The sequence below is a fragment of the Balaenoptera physalus genome (genome assembly GCF_965194825.1).
Source record: "Balaenoptera physalus genome assembly, chromosome: 5".
Classification (NCBI taxonomy): domain Eukaryota; kingdom Metazoa; phylum Chordata; class Mammalia; order Artiodactyla; family Balaenopteridae; genus Balaenoptera; species Balaenoptera physalus.
This window is the reverse complement of record NC_138884.1, coordinates 123,096,416-123,116,054: the sequence shown is the minus strand read 5'-3', so window position 1 is coordinate 123,116,054 and position 19,639 is coordinate 123,096,416. Positions and strand designations below refer to the sequence as shown.

The 19,639-nt window shown below is 36.3% G+C and overlaps 1 protein-coding gene across 10 annotated transcripts in view; it reads left to right on the top strand.

Annotated features, from left to right (window-relative positions):
• The first annotated feature begins 11 nt into the window (after positions 1-11).
• Positions 12-19,639, top strand: part of ZGRF1 (zinc finger GRF-type containing 1) — a 77,266-nt gene continuing 57,638 nt past the window's right edge. For 3 of the 10 annotated variants that reach the window (XR_014263910.1, XM_082462742.1, XM_082462734.1), the window contains exons 1-5: positions 3,741-3,776; positions 4,922-5,002; positions 11,228-11,287; positions 13,385-13,570; positions 13,882-16,093. Coding sequence is in view for 9 of the 10 variants with exons in the window: in XM_082462742.1 (XP_082318868.1) it covers positions 3,756-3,776; positions 4,922-5,002; positions 11,228-11,287; positions 13,385-13,570; positions 13,882-16,093 (2,560 nt within the window). In the remaining variant the exon portion in view is untranslated. The other 7 variants (XM_082462741.1, XM_082462735.1, XM_082462736.1 and 4 more) reach the window with 6 other exon arrangements.

Genomic DNA, 19,639 nt, shown 5'->3' with positions numbered 1-19,639 from the left:
ACGTCACGGCCGTCACGGCCTTTCGCGGGAGACATTCGAAAATGGATTTTGTGCAATAGAAGGGTGAGGTGAGCTGTTTCACGGAGTTTCCGGGGAGTAAGGAGGGTTAGGCTGGAGTTTTGAGCGAGAGGTGGTGTCACTGATTTTGGCGCGACTGGACGAAGGAATTTGCTCCGCCAGAAGCGGACCGGTAAGGAAGCCGTGTGGAACCAGGATTGGATCACAGGATTCTCGGACAACTTGTAAGAATTGGTGTCTCCTCTTCACCGCCTTCCCCAGCCCTTGCTTTGCAGTTCCCACATACGTGTGAGAACCAGAGCTGGTCTTGCTCTTTGTTTTTAGGACTGACGAAGGGTCAATTCTCCACTGTCATTTGGTTACACAGGATCATGGTAATTAAACTTTGGCAAATGAAATGTGAGCTTCTTTTGGTTATCTGGACTGGATGCTTTCTTAAAAAGCTATCGGGTTCGTGACTCTTAAACTTTTAAATCTATGAATCATTTAGGGATTCGCAAGATCCTGCTTGTTCCAAAACAAAAGGACCAAAAACATCTCGTCGTACTTAACAGAAAACATCTCATATTTTAGTGATAACACCGAATTTTATACATAAATCTATAAAGCAGCACAATAATGTATGCGTTAAGATATGTATGTATTTGTGTACTTAAGTATCACAGAACTAGGGTCTCCATGCCAAAAACTTATTTGCCCATTAAGCTTTCACCCACTTAGAGGTGGGTCAACACTTGAATTGTTTTAGAGATACGGATAGATGAATACTTTCAGAAAGCTTTTTATCTTTACACCTCACTGAAATATATGATGCTTTTCGCTAAAAACGTTTTTCCTGTTTAATGGTAAGAAAGGGGTGTTTTCTCACCTTTGAATGTGGGAATTAGGGCTTCTTCTAAATATTTTAAGATCCAGTTAGCCTTTTTTTTTTTTTTTTCGATGTCTAGTCCTATAAACTAACTTACCACATATATGAGTTTGGACCTCCTCAGTTCCTTTTAAATTTTAAACAAGTAATATTTCTAATTTAGGAAAACAATGGGAAATTTTATTTTGCAATTTGTAAATAGCATATAAGCAATCCTAAATTAGTAAGTACTGGATTTCTAATATGTAAATTGTGATGGTAGTAACTACTTTTCAGGATTATGAGACTGATAAATATTATATGTGAAGAATCTAGTCCCATTCCTGCCTGATACAGTAGGTGCTCAACAAATAGTCACATAATGTAGTTTTTGTGAATATGAGCACCAGAATTTAGACTACTTAGTTTTGAATTCTGAATCTGCCATTTATTTACTTCATGATCTTAGGCAAATTACATACCTATTATGCACTTCAGTTTCCTTTTTTGTAAAATGTATATAAAAAATAGTATCTATACCATAAGGTGTGAACATTTAAAGCATTTTAACAGTGTCTAGCATATAATTGCGCTGAGTAAATGATAGCTGTTATTAAAGGGACCTAATGTTAACAACTGCCACATGCCAAGCATTGTTTTGACACCATGTAGTCTTACCTACATATATAGAATGTCTAACCCATTCAGTGATTAGAAGCAAGTTGCTATAAAAGCAGCAGTGAATGATGTATTTCTCTGGACCTCTCTGTTATCTTCTTGGCATTCATTGGGCGTCTAGCAATCCCGTGGGCTGCAGGGGAGGGATATCGGATATGGGAGTTATATTTCTGAAACGCAGTGCCTCTGTAGGTCTGGGTCCTGTCTGTGCACTGTGTCGTGGGGCAAGTATTCACATCTCATTTGCGTACCCCTTGCCACACCCTTTCTCCATTTGGCAGCCAGAGCAATCTTTGTAAAACGCAAGTCACATTATGTAATCTTATTCTTGAAATCCTGCCTTGGCCTCCTACTGTCTTTATAGAAAGTCCAGACAACTTAGCATAAAATAGAAGGCCCCTTGAATCCTGTTATTGTTCACTTTTTCAGTGTTATCTCTCACAACTCATTATCTTAAACTTGATTGTACTAGAGTTCCTTGATTATGCCTTGCTGTGTCTTCCACAGGCTTTTGGACATGTTGATTCCTATTTGGAAATACCTTCCCTGGCATTTTTCCTTGGTTAATGATTATTTCAGTTTACAGCTTAGATATTATGTCTTTCAGGAAACCTTGTTTGATGCCCTAGACCGAGTTGGGTGCCCCTCCTGTGCTTATTCCTGCCACATTGTATTGTAATTACCGTTTATTACCCTGCTATACTGAAAATTCCTTGAGACTAGGAATAGTATTTTGTTCAATTTAGTATCTCGGCCTAGCACAATGTCTGGCATGCAGTAAGTACAAATATATGTGATTTATAAATAATATGTAGGTGGCCTGTTTTTATATATTTTATATGTATATAGGATGAATTTAATCCAGAATTGCAAATTATAGCTTTATTGAATCCGTCTAGGTTTCAAACTTGAGCGTGTATCAGTATCACCTGCAGGGCTTGTTAAATTACAGGCTATCCAGCCCCAACCCCAGACTTTATAATTTGATAGGTCAAGACCCAAGAATTTGAATTTCTAACTGGTTCCCAGGTGATGGTAATGCTTTTGGCCCAGGGACCTAAGGCAGTGGTTAAAAATAATTTTCTTGGGCTTCCCTGGTGACGCAGTGGTTGAGAATCTGCCTGCCAATGCAGGGGACACGGGTTCGATCCCTGGTCTGGGAAGATCCCACATGCCGCGGAGCGGCTGGGCCCGTGAGCCACAATTACTGAGCCTGCGCGTCTGGAGCCTGTGCTCCGCAACGGGAGAGGCCACGATAGTGAGAGGCCCGCGCACCGTGATGAAGAGTGGCCCCCACTTGCCGCAACTAGAGAAAGCCCTCACACAGAAACGAAGACCCAACACAGCCATAAATAAATAAATAAATAAATAAATAATTAAAAAAAAAAAAAAATAATTTTCTTTGGCATCTCTATTTACTTCTTCAATTCACCCTCTGATTTTAGATTTCCAAATTTGTCCACAGTAACAATTTTATCCAATAGCGTAGGATAACTACAGTACTCACTGCAATGATATTGGAAAGGTTTTTCCTTGGAGAGGTATTATAATGTATATTTGGTCTTAGATACTGTGTTATATTGACTTTAAAATGTAAAATGAAAAATTTGAAATGCAAGAGGGCCATCTTGTGGTGATCGTAGCAGTTCAGAAAATTTTAAAAATTGAAGCTTTTTCTATAAAGAATCAAGCTTGGGGGGAAGAGAAAATCATATTTTCTGATACATGTTATGGCAGCTGGGAAAATGTTTGCGGCCTACTAATTATTTTATATATTTTACTTGGTTTTCTCTTTACTTGGCAAATTCTTTTTCCACAGTGTAGTGTCACTATTCTATCGTGTCCTCAGTGGCAGATAATTTGATTACACCTGTGGGTTTTGTTTTTTTTTTGGCCGTGCAACATGGCTTGTGGGATCTTAGTTCCCTGACCAGGGATTGAACCTGGGCCCTCGTCAGTGAAAGCGTGGAGTCCTAACCACTGGAGCGTCAGGGAATTCCCTATACCTGTGTTTGCCTTGATAGTTACATAGTCTCAGGACGCTTAGATGCACCTCTCTGGTCAAGAGATTGTGGGGGAAAAATTGTATTTGATATTTACTCTGTTCATCAGGGTTGAATATTCTTTGTCATTTTCATTTTAGGTGATATAAATTGTTGAATGACCACTGATTATTTTCTGGACCTGACTATATATAATTGCAGAAGAAACAATGGAAAGCCAAGAATTTATTGTAAGTCTTATCAGTTTTCACTATTTCCTTTTTTCTTCCTTCTTTCCATGTTTCACAAATGTCTTGCCAGATTTAGCAAAAAAAACCTAAAATAAATTAAAAAAAAACAAACAAACCCAAACCTAAAAGAAGGACACTCAGTTAAATTTGAATTTCAGATAAACAGTGAATAATTTTTTAGTATAAGTATGTATGTCCCAAATATTGCCCTATATTGTGTCTGGCAACCCTACACATTGGTTATACAAAGTCCTTTGGAACAAATTCTTTGGAAGTTTGGGACCAGGAAATAATTTCTTTCTCTTGAAGGACTGGCATGCCTCTTCTAGATTAGTGGTTCTTAACCTGTTTGGTCTCAGGACCCTTTTATACTCTTAAAAATTATTGAGGACCCCAAAGAATTTTTGATTATGGGGCTTATATCTATTGCTGTCTTTCATATTAGAAATTATAATGGAAATTTTTAAAATGTTTATTAATTCATTAAAAATAATAAGCCCATTACATTTAACATAGATTACATTTTTAATGAAAAGTTTATGGTCCAAAAACAATAACAACAGAAACATGTTGTAAGGAGTAGCAATGCTATGCATTTTTTGCAAATCCCTTTAATATATGACTTAATAGAAGACCGCTAGATTCTCAGATCTGCTTCTGCATTCATTCGGGAATTGAATCTTGCAATATTGCGTATATATAACCTTGGGAGCTTCAGCTAAGTACATGACCAAAGGAATGAGACTGAAATGCAAACAACATCATGAAAATAGTTTTGACTTCACAGACCCCTGAAAAAGTCTTGAGGGGGACACCTCCAGGAGTCTCTGTACTCCTGGACTTCGAGAACTGTACAATTTTTTCCATCCCACAAATGACTAGGAAGCTCAAAATAGTTTTTGTTGCTCAGCTAACTTTTCAGTTTCTTCCTTAGATTTTACCTCTCCTTTCTCCCCTTCCTTGCCTTTTGCTACCAGGGTTTTTTTTTGTTGTTGGTGTTTGTTGTTATTGTTATGATATCTGTGCTTTTATTTTGATAAAAGATGTCTTAAATATTTTTTGTAGGTAGGAAGGGTATAAAAATATATAACATTTAATACTTGTAAATAGAAACCATTTCTTTCCTTTGTACTTTTGGAAATAAGGTACTATATACTCATCAAAAGATGAAGAAGTCAAAAGTGTGGCGAGATGGAATTCTGAAGATCACTCACTTAGGAAACAAAGTAAGTGCAAAGCAGTTGACTACGGAGTCTAAGAGTTGGGTTCTTGCCTTTTGATTGAATATTAAGAAAACTCTGTAGATGATAAAATCTTAGATATATCCATAAGCTGATGTGATATGAAAACAGTTGTCAAATGATTCCCATACCACAGTGATTCATTTGTGCATTATAAAAGTTCAGTTAATACTATTTAATTTCTTCTGATTTTTTAAAAATTAGATTTTCTATGAAACTTTTCAGGAATTTTGGCACACATTTTTCTTTCTTTTTTTTAAAAAAAATTTTGTTTATTTATTTATTTATGGCTGCATTGGGTCTTTGTTGCTGCGTGCGGGCTTTCTCTAATTGCGTTGAGCGGGGAGGGGGCTACTCTTCACTGCAATGCACGGGCTTCTTATTGCAGTGGCTTCTCTTGTTGTGGAGCATGGGCTCTAGGTGCACGGGCTTCAGTAGTTGTGGCACGTGGGCTCAGTAGTTGTGGCTCGCGGGCTCTAGAGTGCAGGCTCAGTAGTTGTGGTGCACAGTCTTAGTTGCCCTGCTCCATGTGGGATCTTCCTGGACCAGGGATCGAACCCGTGTCCCCTGCATTGGCAGGCGGATTCTTAACCACTGTGCCACCAGGGAAGTCCCAGCACACTTTTTTCTTTGCAGGTAATAAGAGTTTAACTATATAGAAAAAACTACTATTAAAATATATATCTAACACAGTAATGCTCACAGTGTGATGGTACATACAGAGTTGACATACCATTTTAGAAAAGCTGCCAATTTCTGAAATTACGTATAGAATTCTATTTTTGGATTTTCTTTGAATCTGTTATTTTATGATATGATCCTATCAGTCTTGAGAAAATTATTTACTAGGATAATCTTTGACCCTATTAGATATGGTGATCCTTCCTTGGGTTTCTTTTCCCACACTGATTATCTCCATCTGTAAAATGTTCATGTTCTCCTCTTGTCAGTTCTCGTGACCTTATTTAACACCCTTGTCTCTTCCATTCTTCACAACACCTCTTCTTCATTTGACTTCTGTGACACCATGCTCTCCTGATGTTGCTTACTGCCCACTTCTGAGTATTTTCTGTGGGCTCATTCTCTTCCCATACTTAAAATTTTTACTCAGGACTCAGGCCTACATGTTCTTATATATAAAGATATATAAATTATCTCTGTCTCTCTCTGTTTGTCACTCTGTGGAGAAAAAAGAGATTTATTGTAAGGAATTAGCTTATGTGATCATGGAGGCTGACGAGTCCCACCATCTGTAGTTGGCAAGCTGGAGACCCAGGAGAACTAATAATGTGGTTTTAGTGTTTATGCCAACAGGCTTGAGACCCAGGAAGAGCCAGTATTTCAGTATGAGTCAGAAGGTAGGAAAAAAACTGATGTCTCAGCTCAAAGACAGTCAGGCAGGAGGAGTTTTCTCTTACTTGGCCGTTGTGTTCTATATAGGCCCTCCACTGATGGGATGAGGCCCATCCACAGAGCAATCTGCTGTAGTCATTTATTTTATTGAGGTATATTTTTGACATGTAACATTATTTAAGTTTCAGGTGTACAACTTAATGATTTGGTATTTATATACATTGCAGAATGATCATAATAAGTCTAGTTACCATCCATCACCATCCATAGTTAGAAAAATTCTTTTTCTTTTCTTTTCCTTGTGATGAGGGCTTTTAAGATTTACTCTCAGCAACTTTCAAATATACAATACAGTGTTATTAACTATAGTCACCATACTGTACATTATATCCCCATGACTTATTTATTTTGTAAGTGGATATTTGTATCTTTTGACCCCCTTCACCCATTTGGCCCATCACCCTGTTTTGATTTCTTTAAAAAAAACTTATCAAGTGCTTACTATGTACCAGACATAATGCTTTAAATGTATCAACTTACTTAGTCTTTATAACTCCCCTATTAGTTAGGTACTATTTTTATCTTTATTTTATTGATGATGAAGCTGAGGCTCAGAGAGATGAAGCCCATAGATCTCACAGCTAGAAAGTGGGGGAGTCGTTTATTAATTTAGATTTTTTGGCTCCAGAGCCCATGCCCTAACCATTCTATTGTTTCTTTTAATATTACTAATTTAAAAGAAGAACTTTATTATAGATGAGTTGATAACATATAGGACACATTGACAAGATTGTGGCCTCCTGAATGAAGCCAGCAGTTAAAGATCTCCATATTCTGTCCTTATTCTACATATCTATCACTCTGAAATTATCACTAAGAGAAAATTTTTAATGTAGAAAGACTACTTATCATTTTTATTTTATTTTATTTTATTTTTTTACTTGAACATGTTATTATTATTATTTTTTAATTAATTAATTTATTTATGGCTGCGTTGGGTCTTCGTTTCTGTGCGAGGGCTTTCTCTAGTTGCGGCGAGCAGGGGCCACTCTTCATCGCGGTGCGCGGGCCTCTCACTATCGCGGCCTCTCTTGTTGCGGAGCACAGGCTCCAGACACGCAGGCTCGGTAGTTGTGACTCACGGGCTTAGTTGCTCCGCGGCATGTGGGATCCTCCCAGACCAGGGTTCGAACCCGTGTCCCCTGCATTAGCAGGCAGATTCTCAACCACTGTGCCACCAGGGAAGCCCTCATTTTTAAATTAACATTTGATTTATTAAAACAGAAAAGTAGGAATTCCCTGGTGGTCTAGTGGTTAGGACTCTGCGCTTTCACTGCCAAGGGCCCAGGTTCAGTCCCTGGTTGGGGAGCTAAGATCCCACAAGCTGTGTGGCGTGGCCAAAGAAAATAAAATAAAAAGATGGTAGGGAAGGAAATGAGCACTATTCGTTAAAAACGAAAACAAAAACAAAAGAAACAACAACAAAAAACCAGAAAACTAAAAGAAAAACTAGTTTTGCCTTAAGCCTTCAATTTCAGCTTACAGATCCTATTCAGTTTATAAACCTAGTTTAGTTTAACTTTTAGTTGAGTCCTAGCTTAATATTTAGTCAACTTAAATCAAACAGGCTAGATACTTTTAAACTAATTAATCCATTCACTGTCCAATGCTGTTCTGTAAAACTCTGGGGGTTTTTTTTGGGTGTTCTTCCTATTCAGTTAGGGCCAAGTCTTTAAAATCTTATAGAGTTTGTGTTATGTTAAAAAGACATATGATTGGATTCTACCTATCTTTCATGTCTTCTTTTGGTACAAAATCATAAGTATTAAGGTTACGGTAGTGGTATTATCCAACTTTATCTTCAACTATAGCTTATATTTATTGAGTGTCCATTATATACCTCACACTGGTAGGTTACAGGAAAGCAAGATAAATACAAGTTAGTCCCAGAGAGTTTTTCTATGATCCAGGAAATATAATAATCTCATATCCTAACCCTTGTTCCCAAAATCCAAGCTATTGCTTACAGTATTTTTCTTGCTAGTAATGCCTTTTCTCTATGTATTCAGTTTCTTACTGTCAGGGTTATTCATCTTCCATTAACTGAGTCATCACTCAGTAAACATATATTGCTGCTGGGCAGTGGGAAAATTCAAATAAGACGTATGGAAGCAGTGTAGAAGGGCAGTTAATGTCAAATAGACATTAGCCTGAATCCTGCTCTTCACTTCCTAGATGTGTAATCTTGGCAAGTTATTTAGTCCCTCAAGGCGTATAGTCTCTTCTTTGTAAAATGGGGAAAATGATACTTCATAAAGTTTTCTTGAGGATTAAATAAGAAAACAAATAAACCTCTTAACGAAGTACCTGGCACATTTTAAGTATGCAATAAATAGTAACTGTTATAGTTTTTGTCTTCAAGGGAATTTTATCTAAGCGCCTAAGGATTAGAGTATATACAGAGATATGCTTAAGGGTCTATGAGATTACAAATGAGAGACATCAAAATTTGACTCTGGTTCAGAGAAGTCTTTCCAGATGAAGAGTATTTTTTGGAGTATTTGTTTTGTTTTGTAAACAAAATTGATAGGTCGGAAGGAGGGGAGCTGAAGATGGTGTCATTGCTGTAACGGTGTGGAGGTGTGGAACAGTGTGAAATATTTCTGGGGAACTATAAACAGTTGACTCTGGCTGGAATGAAGGTCCCATGTGGGGAAACTGTAGAATACACAGCTAAAGAGGTAGGCAGGAGCCATATCATGAAGGACTTTGTGTGCTCAGCTTGAGGAGCCAGTGAAGAATTAGGAGCAGAAGAATGACATAATCATGTCTCTATTTTAGAAAGATCACTCTGGCAGCAATGTCTAACATACCTTTTACGTTATGTAGGATGAAAGATTGGATTTAGGAAGACAGTTATAATAAAGAGGCTATAGAATAATGTAGATGAAAAGTGATGGGGGTCTGACCAAGGAGGCCTTAGCACTGACAATGGAGAGAAAGGATGATTAGAGAGAAATTGTGAAAATATTATAGAATCTTAAGGTCTTGGATATGGAAGGTGAAGAGAATCCAGAATGACTTTCAGGTTTCTGTATTATGATTATGGTATTGAGTGAGATAGGATATCTGAAAAAGAAAAGCAAGTTTAGGGGGAACAATGAAGATTATCAGTTTCATTTTGAACATACCGAATTTGCAGTGTCATCAAAACACTCAAGTAATTGGCGATAGGGACCTGGAACTCAGGAAACAGTTTTGGGCTACTGATGTAGATTGGGAGTACTTGGCATTTAGATGATATTTGAAGCTCCTGGAATGGATTCGTTGATTCATTTATTTAACAAATACTTTTTGAGCACCTGTTATGAGTTACACACTGTTCTAGCGGAGGCAGCAGGTAACAAAACAGTTAAATCCCTGGCTTTGTGGAAATAACATGGAGGAGACAGACCAATAAACTAAATGAAGATGTATATCTAGTGAGTTAGGCAAACGACAAGTAGAGTGAGCAAGGGTAAGAATGAAGATAAAGGGGACTATGTAGGCATTATTGGCTAATGTAGGGACTGTTGTCTTATTCTTTGGGAGCTGTGGAGACATTTGAGCAGAAGTGTGACATGATTTTTGTGAATAATATGCTCAAGGATGGAGAATAGAATGTAAAGAGTAGAGAAGAAAATGTAGGAGACCTTAGAAATACCAAAATTTTAAACTGCTTTATTGAGATATAATTCACACATTTTTCATTACACCCATTTGAAGTATACAACTCGATATATTCACAGTTTTGCAACTATTACCGCAGTCTAATTTTAGAATATTTTTTTCACCCCAGAAAGAAATACCATAAAGGCACTACTCAGTACCCAACCCCCAGTCCTAATCTACTTACTGTCTCGACACATTTGCATATCCTGGACTATTCACATGAATGGAATGATACAATAGTCTTTTGCGAATGACTTCTTTCATTTAGCATGTTTTCAAGGTTCATCCATGTTGAAGCATGTACCAATACTTTATTCCTTTTTATTGCTGAATAATATTCTACTTTATGGATATATCCCACTTTGTTTATCCATTCATCAATTGATGAACTTTTGAGTTGCTTCTACTTTTTGGTATTATGAACAATGCTGCTCTGAACATTCGTATGCAAGTTTTTCTGAAGACATGTTTTCATTTCTCTGTACGTATATCGTACTTAGGACTGGAATTGCTGGATCATGTGGTAACTCTGTGTTCAATCTTTTAAGGAACTGCTAACTATTATCCAAAGTGATGGAAACAGCAATGTTTAAGGGGCTAGTAGAGAAGCTGCTATGAAAAATGGCTAGAGAGCTAGAGAGACACGAGGAGAAAGCCAGAAAATGATAATCACCTTAGTTTCCTTTTTCTCCCATATCCTGCACGTTTGATAAGTTTTACTCTTTATGCCTCTTACACAGTTGTCTTATCCCAGTGCTAATGACTTATTTCAAGCTCTAATTATCTCCTTGATCCTTCATATCACACCATTACAATAATCTCTTTACTGATCGTGTTTCCTGTTTTGCCTCCTGTAACTCATTCCAATTCTGTCTTCTCCCTGATTCCATTCCAAGATTCTCCTGGTAGGGAATAAGTTCTTGAATTTATGCATATGCCTTTGCTGTCTTGCACACACTGAATGGATGCTTAGTAAACATTTGAGAAAGATGCACTTTCTAATCCAAGTTTACAAAGTGGGTAATCCTTTCATTACATGATTTACTTATATAACAATTTTTGATTTGCTTTGAAGATGTTTAAGAAAAGTGGAATTGTGTTGTGTCCCTGTTTAACATTTTTAACACTTTTTTTGTTTTAATATAGGCAATTCTATACGATGACAAAGGAGAATGTTTGGAGAGTTTATTTCTTAAGTGCCTTGAGGTATTTTAATTTATCTTATTTTTAAGTTATTGTTAAATCTTAGTTCCTTTGTGAATATTGTTAAATAGTATAGTAATGGTACTAATACTAATAATTATAGCTAGTATCTATTGAACATTTATTATTAGCCAGACTGCTAAAAGCTTTTAGATATTGTTTCATTTAATCTTTATACAACCCTGTGATTTTTATAGATTAGGAGTATAGTACTGAAAGTTTAAATAACTTGCCCATGCTTATAGAGTTAAAGTGGTAAGGCTGGGATTTGAACCCAGAAATTGACTCTAAATCTATTATGTGGTTTTGATAAGCAGAGACCTACAGTGGGATATATTTTGTGAAATTATTCCTATTTAAAATATTTTCTCAAGTATTTATTCCATGTTTTCCTCTGTTGGAAAATGGAAGGGAGTATTTTAGTGTAAAGAATAAGGATATTAGAATTTGTTTGTTCTTGGTTTATTTCCCACTTTCACATACTTCCTAGCTAACCTAACCTCTCTGTGTTCAGCTTCTTTACTGTCAAATGTAGACTGGAGACAGACTACTCGGTTGGTGGGAAAGTTAGAAATAGCTTAGGCAAAGTGCCTAGCAGTTTAGTACAGTGATTATCAAAGTGCATATTCTTATTATCACTGTGTTGATTTTGGCCATGGTACTTAATCTGTTTTTAAATTTTATGACAGTAGTGGTTGTGGAATTTTTATACTTACCAAAAGAGGGTCTTGGAGAAGCACTGTTTTAGTAGATACTTAGTGATGGTAATGACTGTTGTTATTATTTCATTTAAAATTATTTCATGAGTAAAGATTGAGCACATTATCTGTGATAATACACAGATTTTGTGTATTATCAACTAGGTTGATAATCTTATTTTTATGCTGCAGCCAGAAGTGGTGGCAAGTGCTGTATTTGTTTATTAAAGTGATTAAAAATGCTTTCTTGGGAATATGATTAAGTAACTAACAACTTATAATAATTTGTGATAATTATGAGTATGTATCTAATTCACATTAATTTATAAAGATATATATAACTGATTATTTAATAGCTCAAAATTTTTTTTAATTAATTTTTTTTAGCTGCATTGGGCCTTTGTTGCTGCGCACAGGCTTTCTCTAGTTGTGGCGAGCGGGGGCTACTCTTCCTTGGGGTGCGTGGGCTTCTCATTGCAGTGGCTTCTCTTGTTGCGAAGCATGGGCTCCAGGTGCGCGGGCTCAGTAGTTGTGGCTCACGGGCTCTAGAGTGCAGGCTCAGTAGTTGTGGTGCACGGGCTTACTTGCTCTGCAGCATATGGGATCTTCCCAGACCAGGGCTCAAACCCGTGTCCCCTGTGTTGGCAGGCAGATTCTTAACCACTGCACCACCAGGGAAGTCCCTAATAGCTCTAATTTAAAAATTATATTTAGTTTTATGAATTCTAGGTGAATTGAGAGGAGGCATCTTTTCCTTGCTTGTCTTTGTATCCCCAGCATGTAACAAAAGTTCTCATATAGGTCCCTAATATGTATTTTTTTTTAATATAAATTTATTTATTTATTTTTTATTTATTTTTGGTTGTGTTGGGTCTTCGTTGCTGTGCGCAGATTTTCTCTAGTTGCGGCGAACGGGGGCTACTCTTTGTTGCTGTGCACGAGCTTCTCGTTGAGGTGGCTTCTCTTGTTGCGGAGCGTGGGCTCTAGGCATGAGGGCTTCAGTAGTTGGGGCTCGCGGGCTCTGGAGTGCCAGCTCAGTAGTTGTGGTGCACGGGCTTAGTTGCTCCACGGCATGTGGGATCTTTCCAGACCAGGGCTCGAACCCGTGTCCCCTGCATTGCCAGGCGGATTCTTAACCACTGCATCACCAGGGAAGTCCCCCTAATATATACGGTTGAATAAACAAATTAGTGAATTTTTTTTGTTGTATTACTTTTTTTTCTGTGCTTGTTGATAGTTAACTAGTGCATAGTAATCAATAATTTAGTTATCGATTCATTCATTCAACAACTATTTATTGAATATCCATTGTGTCTTTGCTTGTGCTAGAAGCTTATTGGAACACATAGGTAATCAAATAATTAGATGTATATGATCTTGATGTTAATTCTTTAATATTTAGGTGAAACCTGGAGATGATTTAGAAAGTGATCGATACTTAATCACAGTTGAGGAGGTTAAAGTTACTGGAAGCACAGCTGTCAAACAGGATGTTGTTAAAGAAGCACCAGCATTGAATTCAAAGAGGTTTATATCTTCTGGCCGGTCCCTTGGGTGTCAGCCTGCTGGTTTAAAAAGGAAGTTTGCTGTAAGTTTCTCTGTTGAAAATAATGAATCAATACGTATTTATAAAATTGTTTTAAGAAGTAGTGAATTGTGAAGCTATTGTACTGTATGATTAAAACAGTGCTTCATAGTATATGCTTAGGTAGAAAGGAAGTAAACCTTAATCTTAATACAAATGAGTGTTTGCATTTTAGCTTAGCAAACTTTATATCTTAATTATTACTTTACCTTGTAAAACATCCACATTCCTTTTTCTTTTTTTTTTTTTAGTCAGTTCATTTTACATTTTCTTCATAGGTTATAGAACAGCTAATAATTGTTTAATATTTTTAGGGTTTTCAAGGACCGCGTCAAGTGCCAAAGAAAACGGTTATTACAGAAAATAATGAATCAGCTGCTTCATTTGAAGCTAAGAAGCCTGGTCCTATTTTTCTTTCTCCATTCTACAGCACACCTCCTTTGTTTTCTACAGTTGGCAAGAAAGATATAAATAATATACCAACAGACCCTGAGAACATTGTCACTTACAAGAACAGAGAGAGAAATGGCATACCTTTTTCTTCACTTGTCCCTACTTCGTCCTTCAAGGTTAACCCAGAAATGCTGTGTGAAGAAAATTATTTTTGCTCTCCTGTCAGTTTTGTAAATAAGCATTCAGATTCTTTACTGACCAATGAGCCCATGAAAAGAGATAGTTTGGTATCTCACTGTTTAGGAGTTTCACAAAATATTAGAAGCAAAGCCCAAATATTAGCTCTTCTGAAGTCCAAATCAACTAGTACATCTAAGGAACTGAATTCTGAGATTACAGGACATTTCCCTCAGATGCAACCACAAGGAAGTTTAAAAATTCTTACTAAACGAAAGTGCTTAATTGAACAGGAAGAGTATGCTGAGGTGAAGAGCACAGAAAGTTTACACTACCAGCATCAATCAGAAAATACCATGAGAAATAAAAGCCGGTGGGCCATGTATTTATCCTCACAGAGTTCGCCTATACATTCCTCTATGGTAGATGGAAATGATATAGAAAAAAAACCCAAGGCCCGAGCTGGTAATTTAAACTTGAAAGACCTTTTGGTGCAAAAAAGGATGCAGTTCTTTGAAACAGGTGCTGAAAATGGAAAAAACTATAATGAAGACAAGTCAGTAGATGATAATGATCAAACCTGGGATCAAGAAGGGAAATTAGGAATTCCTTCATTCTGTGAAAGCAGCAGCTTACCAGTTACCTGTAGTAACGCAGAAAATGATGGCTTGTTATCAGAATCTGACATTCAAGAAAATAATAAAAGACCTCTTAATCAAAATGACCAGATGGGCATAAAAGGATCAATTCTCATTAGAAAAAAAGCTCAGGAGATAGATATACATGGAACACCAGAAAAGGAGTATAAACATCTACAAATTGAATCTTCACTAAGTAACAATTCTGGGATCTCTGATGATAATACTGACATATTTTCTAAAAGTAGTACTAATAATGAACTCCTTAATAATATTCATGAACCTATGAGTAATGTAACACAGCCACTTGTGGAGGTCACATTTAATCTAAAGAATTTTGAAACCAGTGACACTGAGGAGGAATCACAGGAAAGCAACAGAATTTCCCAGGATTCAGAGGGTTGGGTGAAAGAAACTTTGGTCAATGACAGCAATTCAAGATGTGAGAATATAAGCTGTAAAGAAGTTGGCAGTGAACACTTGCCCCTCTTAACATCTACTGGGGGCAAACTATCAGAGACATTTCCCATGAAAGAGATTCTGCCATCACAGTTTTGTGATAAAACTTGTGTAGGTTTTGACAGAGGACCTTGGAAAGCTGGAAACACTGGAAAAGAAATAGAGGAGGAGTGGAATGACACACTAAGCAATTTTGACTCATCTTTAGAGTGGACTGATGATGTATATGCAGAAAATAATGGAGGCAGTAATAAATCTATTAGTGCTTCATTCCCAAATAAATCTGAAAGTATAAACACAAATTTACATGTTCCTCATTATTTAAACATAGCCACTCATCAGAATACTGAAAAAAACCCATTTACAGAACAGGCTCCACCTCGACCTTTTATTATGGGAAGTGACTTGGACAAAAATACCAAACAGGTTTTACCATTAACCTCTAGCAGTGACAACAGTATCCAGCTATTACATGCCAGTCAGATTCACTCTGAAGAATGTATTGCACTTGATAAATCACATACCCAAGTTTCCAATTCTTTGCTTTACCCTTTGGGAAAAAAACATCCTATTTCCAAAGACACAGAATCACATATTCCTGAATCTGAAGACTTGGGAAGGACTAGAAGTTTACCCCAGGACCATATTGATGTAGAAACTGCTGGAGAAAGCAAACAATACTGGAATAATCCTAGACATTCTTCAGAACTTTCCAAATTAGTAAATAGCATTTCCCTATTAAAATCGTTGTCTGAACACAGTACGGCTTTGGAAGGCTTGGAAGTATTGAAAAAGAGGATTACCGCTTTTAAACAACAAGGAACTCGGCAGACAGATGAGCCAGATAGCAATCCTGAAGGTTAGAATGTCATGTCTGTTTTGGATTGTTCTCTTTATAGTTCAGAGGATGAGAAAATATTTGCTCTGGAGGCTACATTAAGAATTACATGGTATTTAAATAGGTAATACATGTACTTGATAAAATCAACTCTAATAGCAGATAATATAGTGAAAAGTAAGTCTCCTTCCTACCACAGCCCTTCTTCAGTCCACTCCTCAGAATTAGCAATCTTCTTCCAGAGTATCCTTTCAAAAATATGTTATGCGTATATAAGCATATATAGGTACATATAAGCAAATATGTGTGTGTGTTATAATCCATTCCTGTCGTTATACATTTTTGGTCATGTGCTAGGAGATACTTTTTTTTTTTTTTTTTTTTTTTTTAGGAGATACTTTTTTAAGAAAAAAGTCATGAGCTCATATTGATATCGCTAACTCCAGTTCTAAACCACAGGGTTCTTCCTTTCTTCCCTTCATTCCATAATTGTGTTTCTTTATTCTCAGAGTGGAAAGGGTCCTGGTGCCCAGCAGCATCAGTATATTTACTTCCTCAATTCTATGGTGCACACCAAATGGTTTCCAAATTGTTAAACCAATATCACTACTGGCAAAAAAATTTGTAAATTTGTAAAGCTTACAAATTCCTTGGAGTTTTTCTTTGTTTGCATTTTTTTTTTTAAACTGGTTGTGTTTTGTTTCTTTGTTTGTGTTTAGAGTATATCCTGAGAGTATAGAGTTGGAGTATTATGTTCCAAAGTTATTGGGTGCTTTTTTTTCTTTACCGTGATTATGTTATCATCTGATATAAATATAGTTAAGTTCATCGTCTATATTTCATATGAGGATATAGTTGATTTATTCTTTTAAAAAAATTTTTTTCTGACTATGTAAAATATTAACTGAGTACAAAAATCAAAACTGTATATAAACATATACTAGATTCCTTCCTTATGCCTTCCATCCTATTCCTACCTGCTGTAAGTAACCAATATATCATACTTGTGGTCTGGTTTTTATTTTTTACTTTTTGCAAAAATAAACACCTCCCTGTATAAATTCTTGTTTCCCCTTATTCAACATAAGATACTGTGCTCTGTATTTTTTAGCACCTTGCTTCTTTTCACTTAATAATATATCCTGGAAATCACTACATATCACTTCATAGGACTCATCCTCATTTTATTTGTTCATAGCTGTATAATATTTTACTGTGTGGATGAACCATCATTTTTGCAACCAGTCTCCAGTATTTTGCTATTGCAAATAATGTGACAATAAGTAACTTCATATATCTGTATCTATATAACTATATGGACTTTTTGCATGTTACTGCAGGTGTGTCTTTAGGGCAAATTCCTAGCAGTAAGGTTGTTGGGTAAAGGTGTGTCTTTGTTAGATACTTCAAAAGTCTCTCGAAGGAATCATACCATTTCTCATTCCCACCAATAATGTATGAGAGTGCCTGTTTCTCCATAGCATTGCCAGTAGAGTATTTTGCCACGCTTTTGAATTTTTACCAATCTAATAGATGAGAAATGAGAGTGTATTTTAAATTTGTATTTCTATCACTACAAGTGAAATTGAGCTTTTCATATGTTTAAGCATCATTTGTATGTCTTTTTTCATGAATTGTCTGCTCTACTCTTTTGTCGAGTCTTTTAATGGTTGTTGGTCTTTTATTCTCTTTTACTTGGAAGAGCTCTTTATATATTAGAAATAGCAGCCCTTTATCTATGTTGCAGATATTTTCTTTCAGTATGTCATTGATTGGTCTTTTGATTTGGCTTGTGGTACATTGCCAATAGCATTTTTTTTTAAGAAAAATAATATTATAGGACATAAATGTTATATACACATGAATGTGAATGAACAGTGTACTCAAAAGTTAAAATTGAACTCTTCTTTGAATATCTCAAGGAATCCCTGAGAAAAATAGGAGTAAATTATTGTACCTAGTAAAATGTTTCTTTCAAATGTAGTTAAATATGATGACTATTATTACAGTTTATTTTCTTTTTTTAAAAAATAAATTTATTTATTTATTTTTGGCTGCATTGGGTCTTCGTTGCTGCTTGTGGGCTTTCTCTAGCTGTGGCAAGCGGGGGGCTACTCTTCGTTGTGGTGCGCGGGCTTCTCACTGTGGTGGTTTCTTCTGTTGCAGAGCACGGGTTCTAGGCATGCAGGCTTCAGTAGTTGTGGCATGCGGGCTCGGTAGTTGTGAATCATGGGCTCTAGAGCACAGGCTCAGTAGTTGTGACGCATGGGCTTAGTTGTTCCGCGGCATGTGGGATTTTCCCGGACTGGGGCTGGAACCTGTGTCCCCTGCATTGGCAGGCGGATTCTTAACCACTGTGCCACCAGGGAAGTCCCTACAGTTTATTTTCTAAAAAATTAAAAATAAGAAGAAACCTACTGAAAAATAAATATGGGTAGATGTAGTTATGCAATGTCATATAAGGACATAAATTCCTAATATGAAGGTTTAGAAATTACAGAATTTAGTTTTGGGAAATTTATTCTTTTTTCTTATCAAGTTGGAAAAGAGGATTACAGTTGATTCTCATTATTTGTGGTGGTTATGTTCTATAAAGTTACCAAACAGTGGATTAGTGAAAAATAGGCCATTGCTTTTTGGAGAAATGCAGGGTTAGGTTCCTTCAAACCTATGGTCAGAACATTTTCATCAACTGATCGGTACAAAACCTTGTTTTATGTGTGTTTTCATTTAAAGATGCTTTATTTAATATATATTGGTGATTGATTAACACTGAACTTATGACCAATAGCACTGTAACTAACTCATGCCTGAATGAAACTTACCACATGTTTTCCACATAAGGGACATCACAGCCTTCTTGCACTTAGGAACACTAGGCAGCACTATGCTTAGGGAACATTTTAAATAACAAGGTCACCAATAAAAAGCCCCCAAATATGAAAAATGTACTAAATAGATCACAAAAAGGTCACTTGTTTGTAGCATGAGGGCTGGAATTAGAAGGCAGAATGTCCCCTTGTTCTACCTCAGCTGGGAATGTGCATGTCGTCTTGTTCTACCTCAGCTGGGAATGTGCATGTCAAGCAACTCATTTTTTGTAGCTCTGCATGTCTGCAGATGACCTCAGAAACACAGTATTGATTTGGGGGTTACAAATAAATTTTAGCAAGTAGGCGGAATCTGTGAATAATGAGGATTGACTGTATTTTCTGACATAAATATATTTCTCTAGAAATGATTAAGTTGGTTTTCTTGAGACAATTTGAGAACTGGAATTTTTTTTTATTGGAATATAGCAAATGACTTCATGGATTTTAATACAGAATTAGAGAAGAATCTGTTTTACCACCATTTTAGAATGTGTGAAAGTGTTAAAAAAACATTTTCTCCAGTATCTTCAAGTTTTTGTGAGATGACTGGATATATTTTAGAAATGTTAATTTAGAATTTTATTCTTGAGTGAAGGCAGTAAAGGGAAAAATAATTTTCATCCAGTGACTTTTTAAAATTCCTTTTATAAATAACCTCAAGTTCCAAAATCCACTTATTTTTGTTTCATTTAGT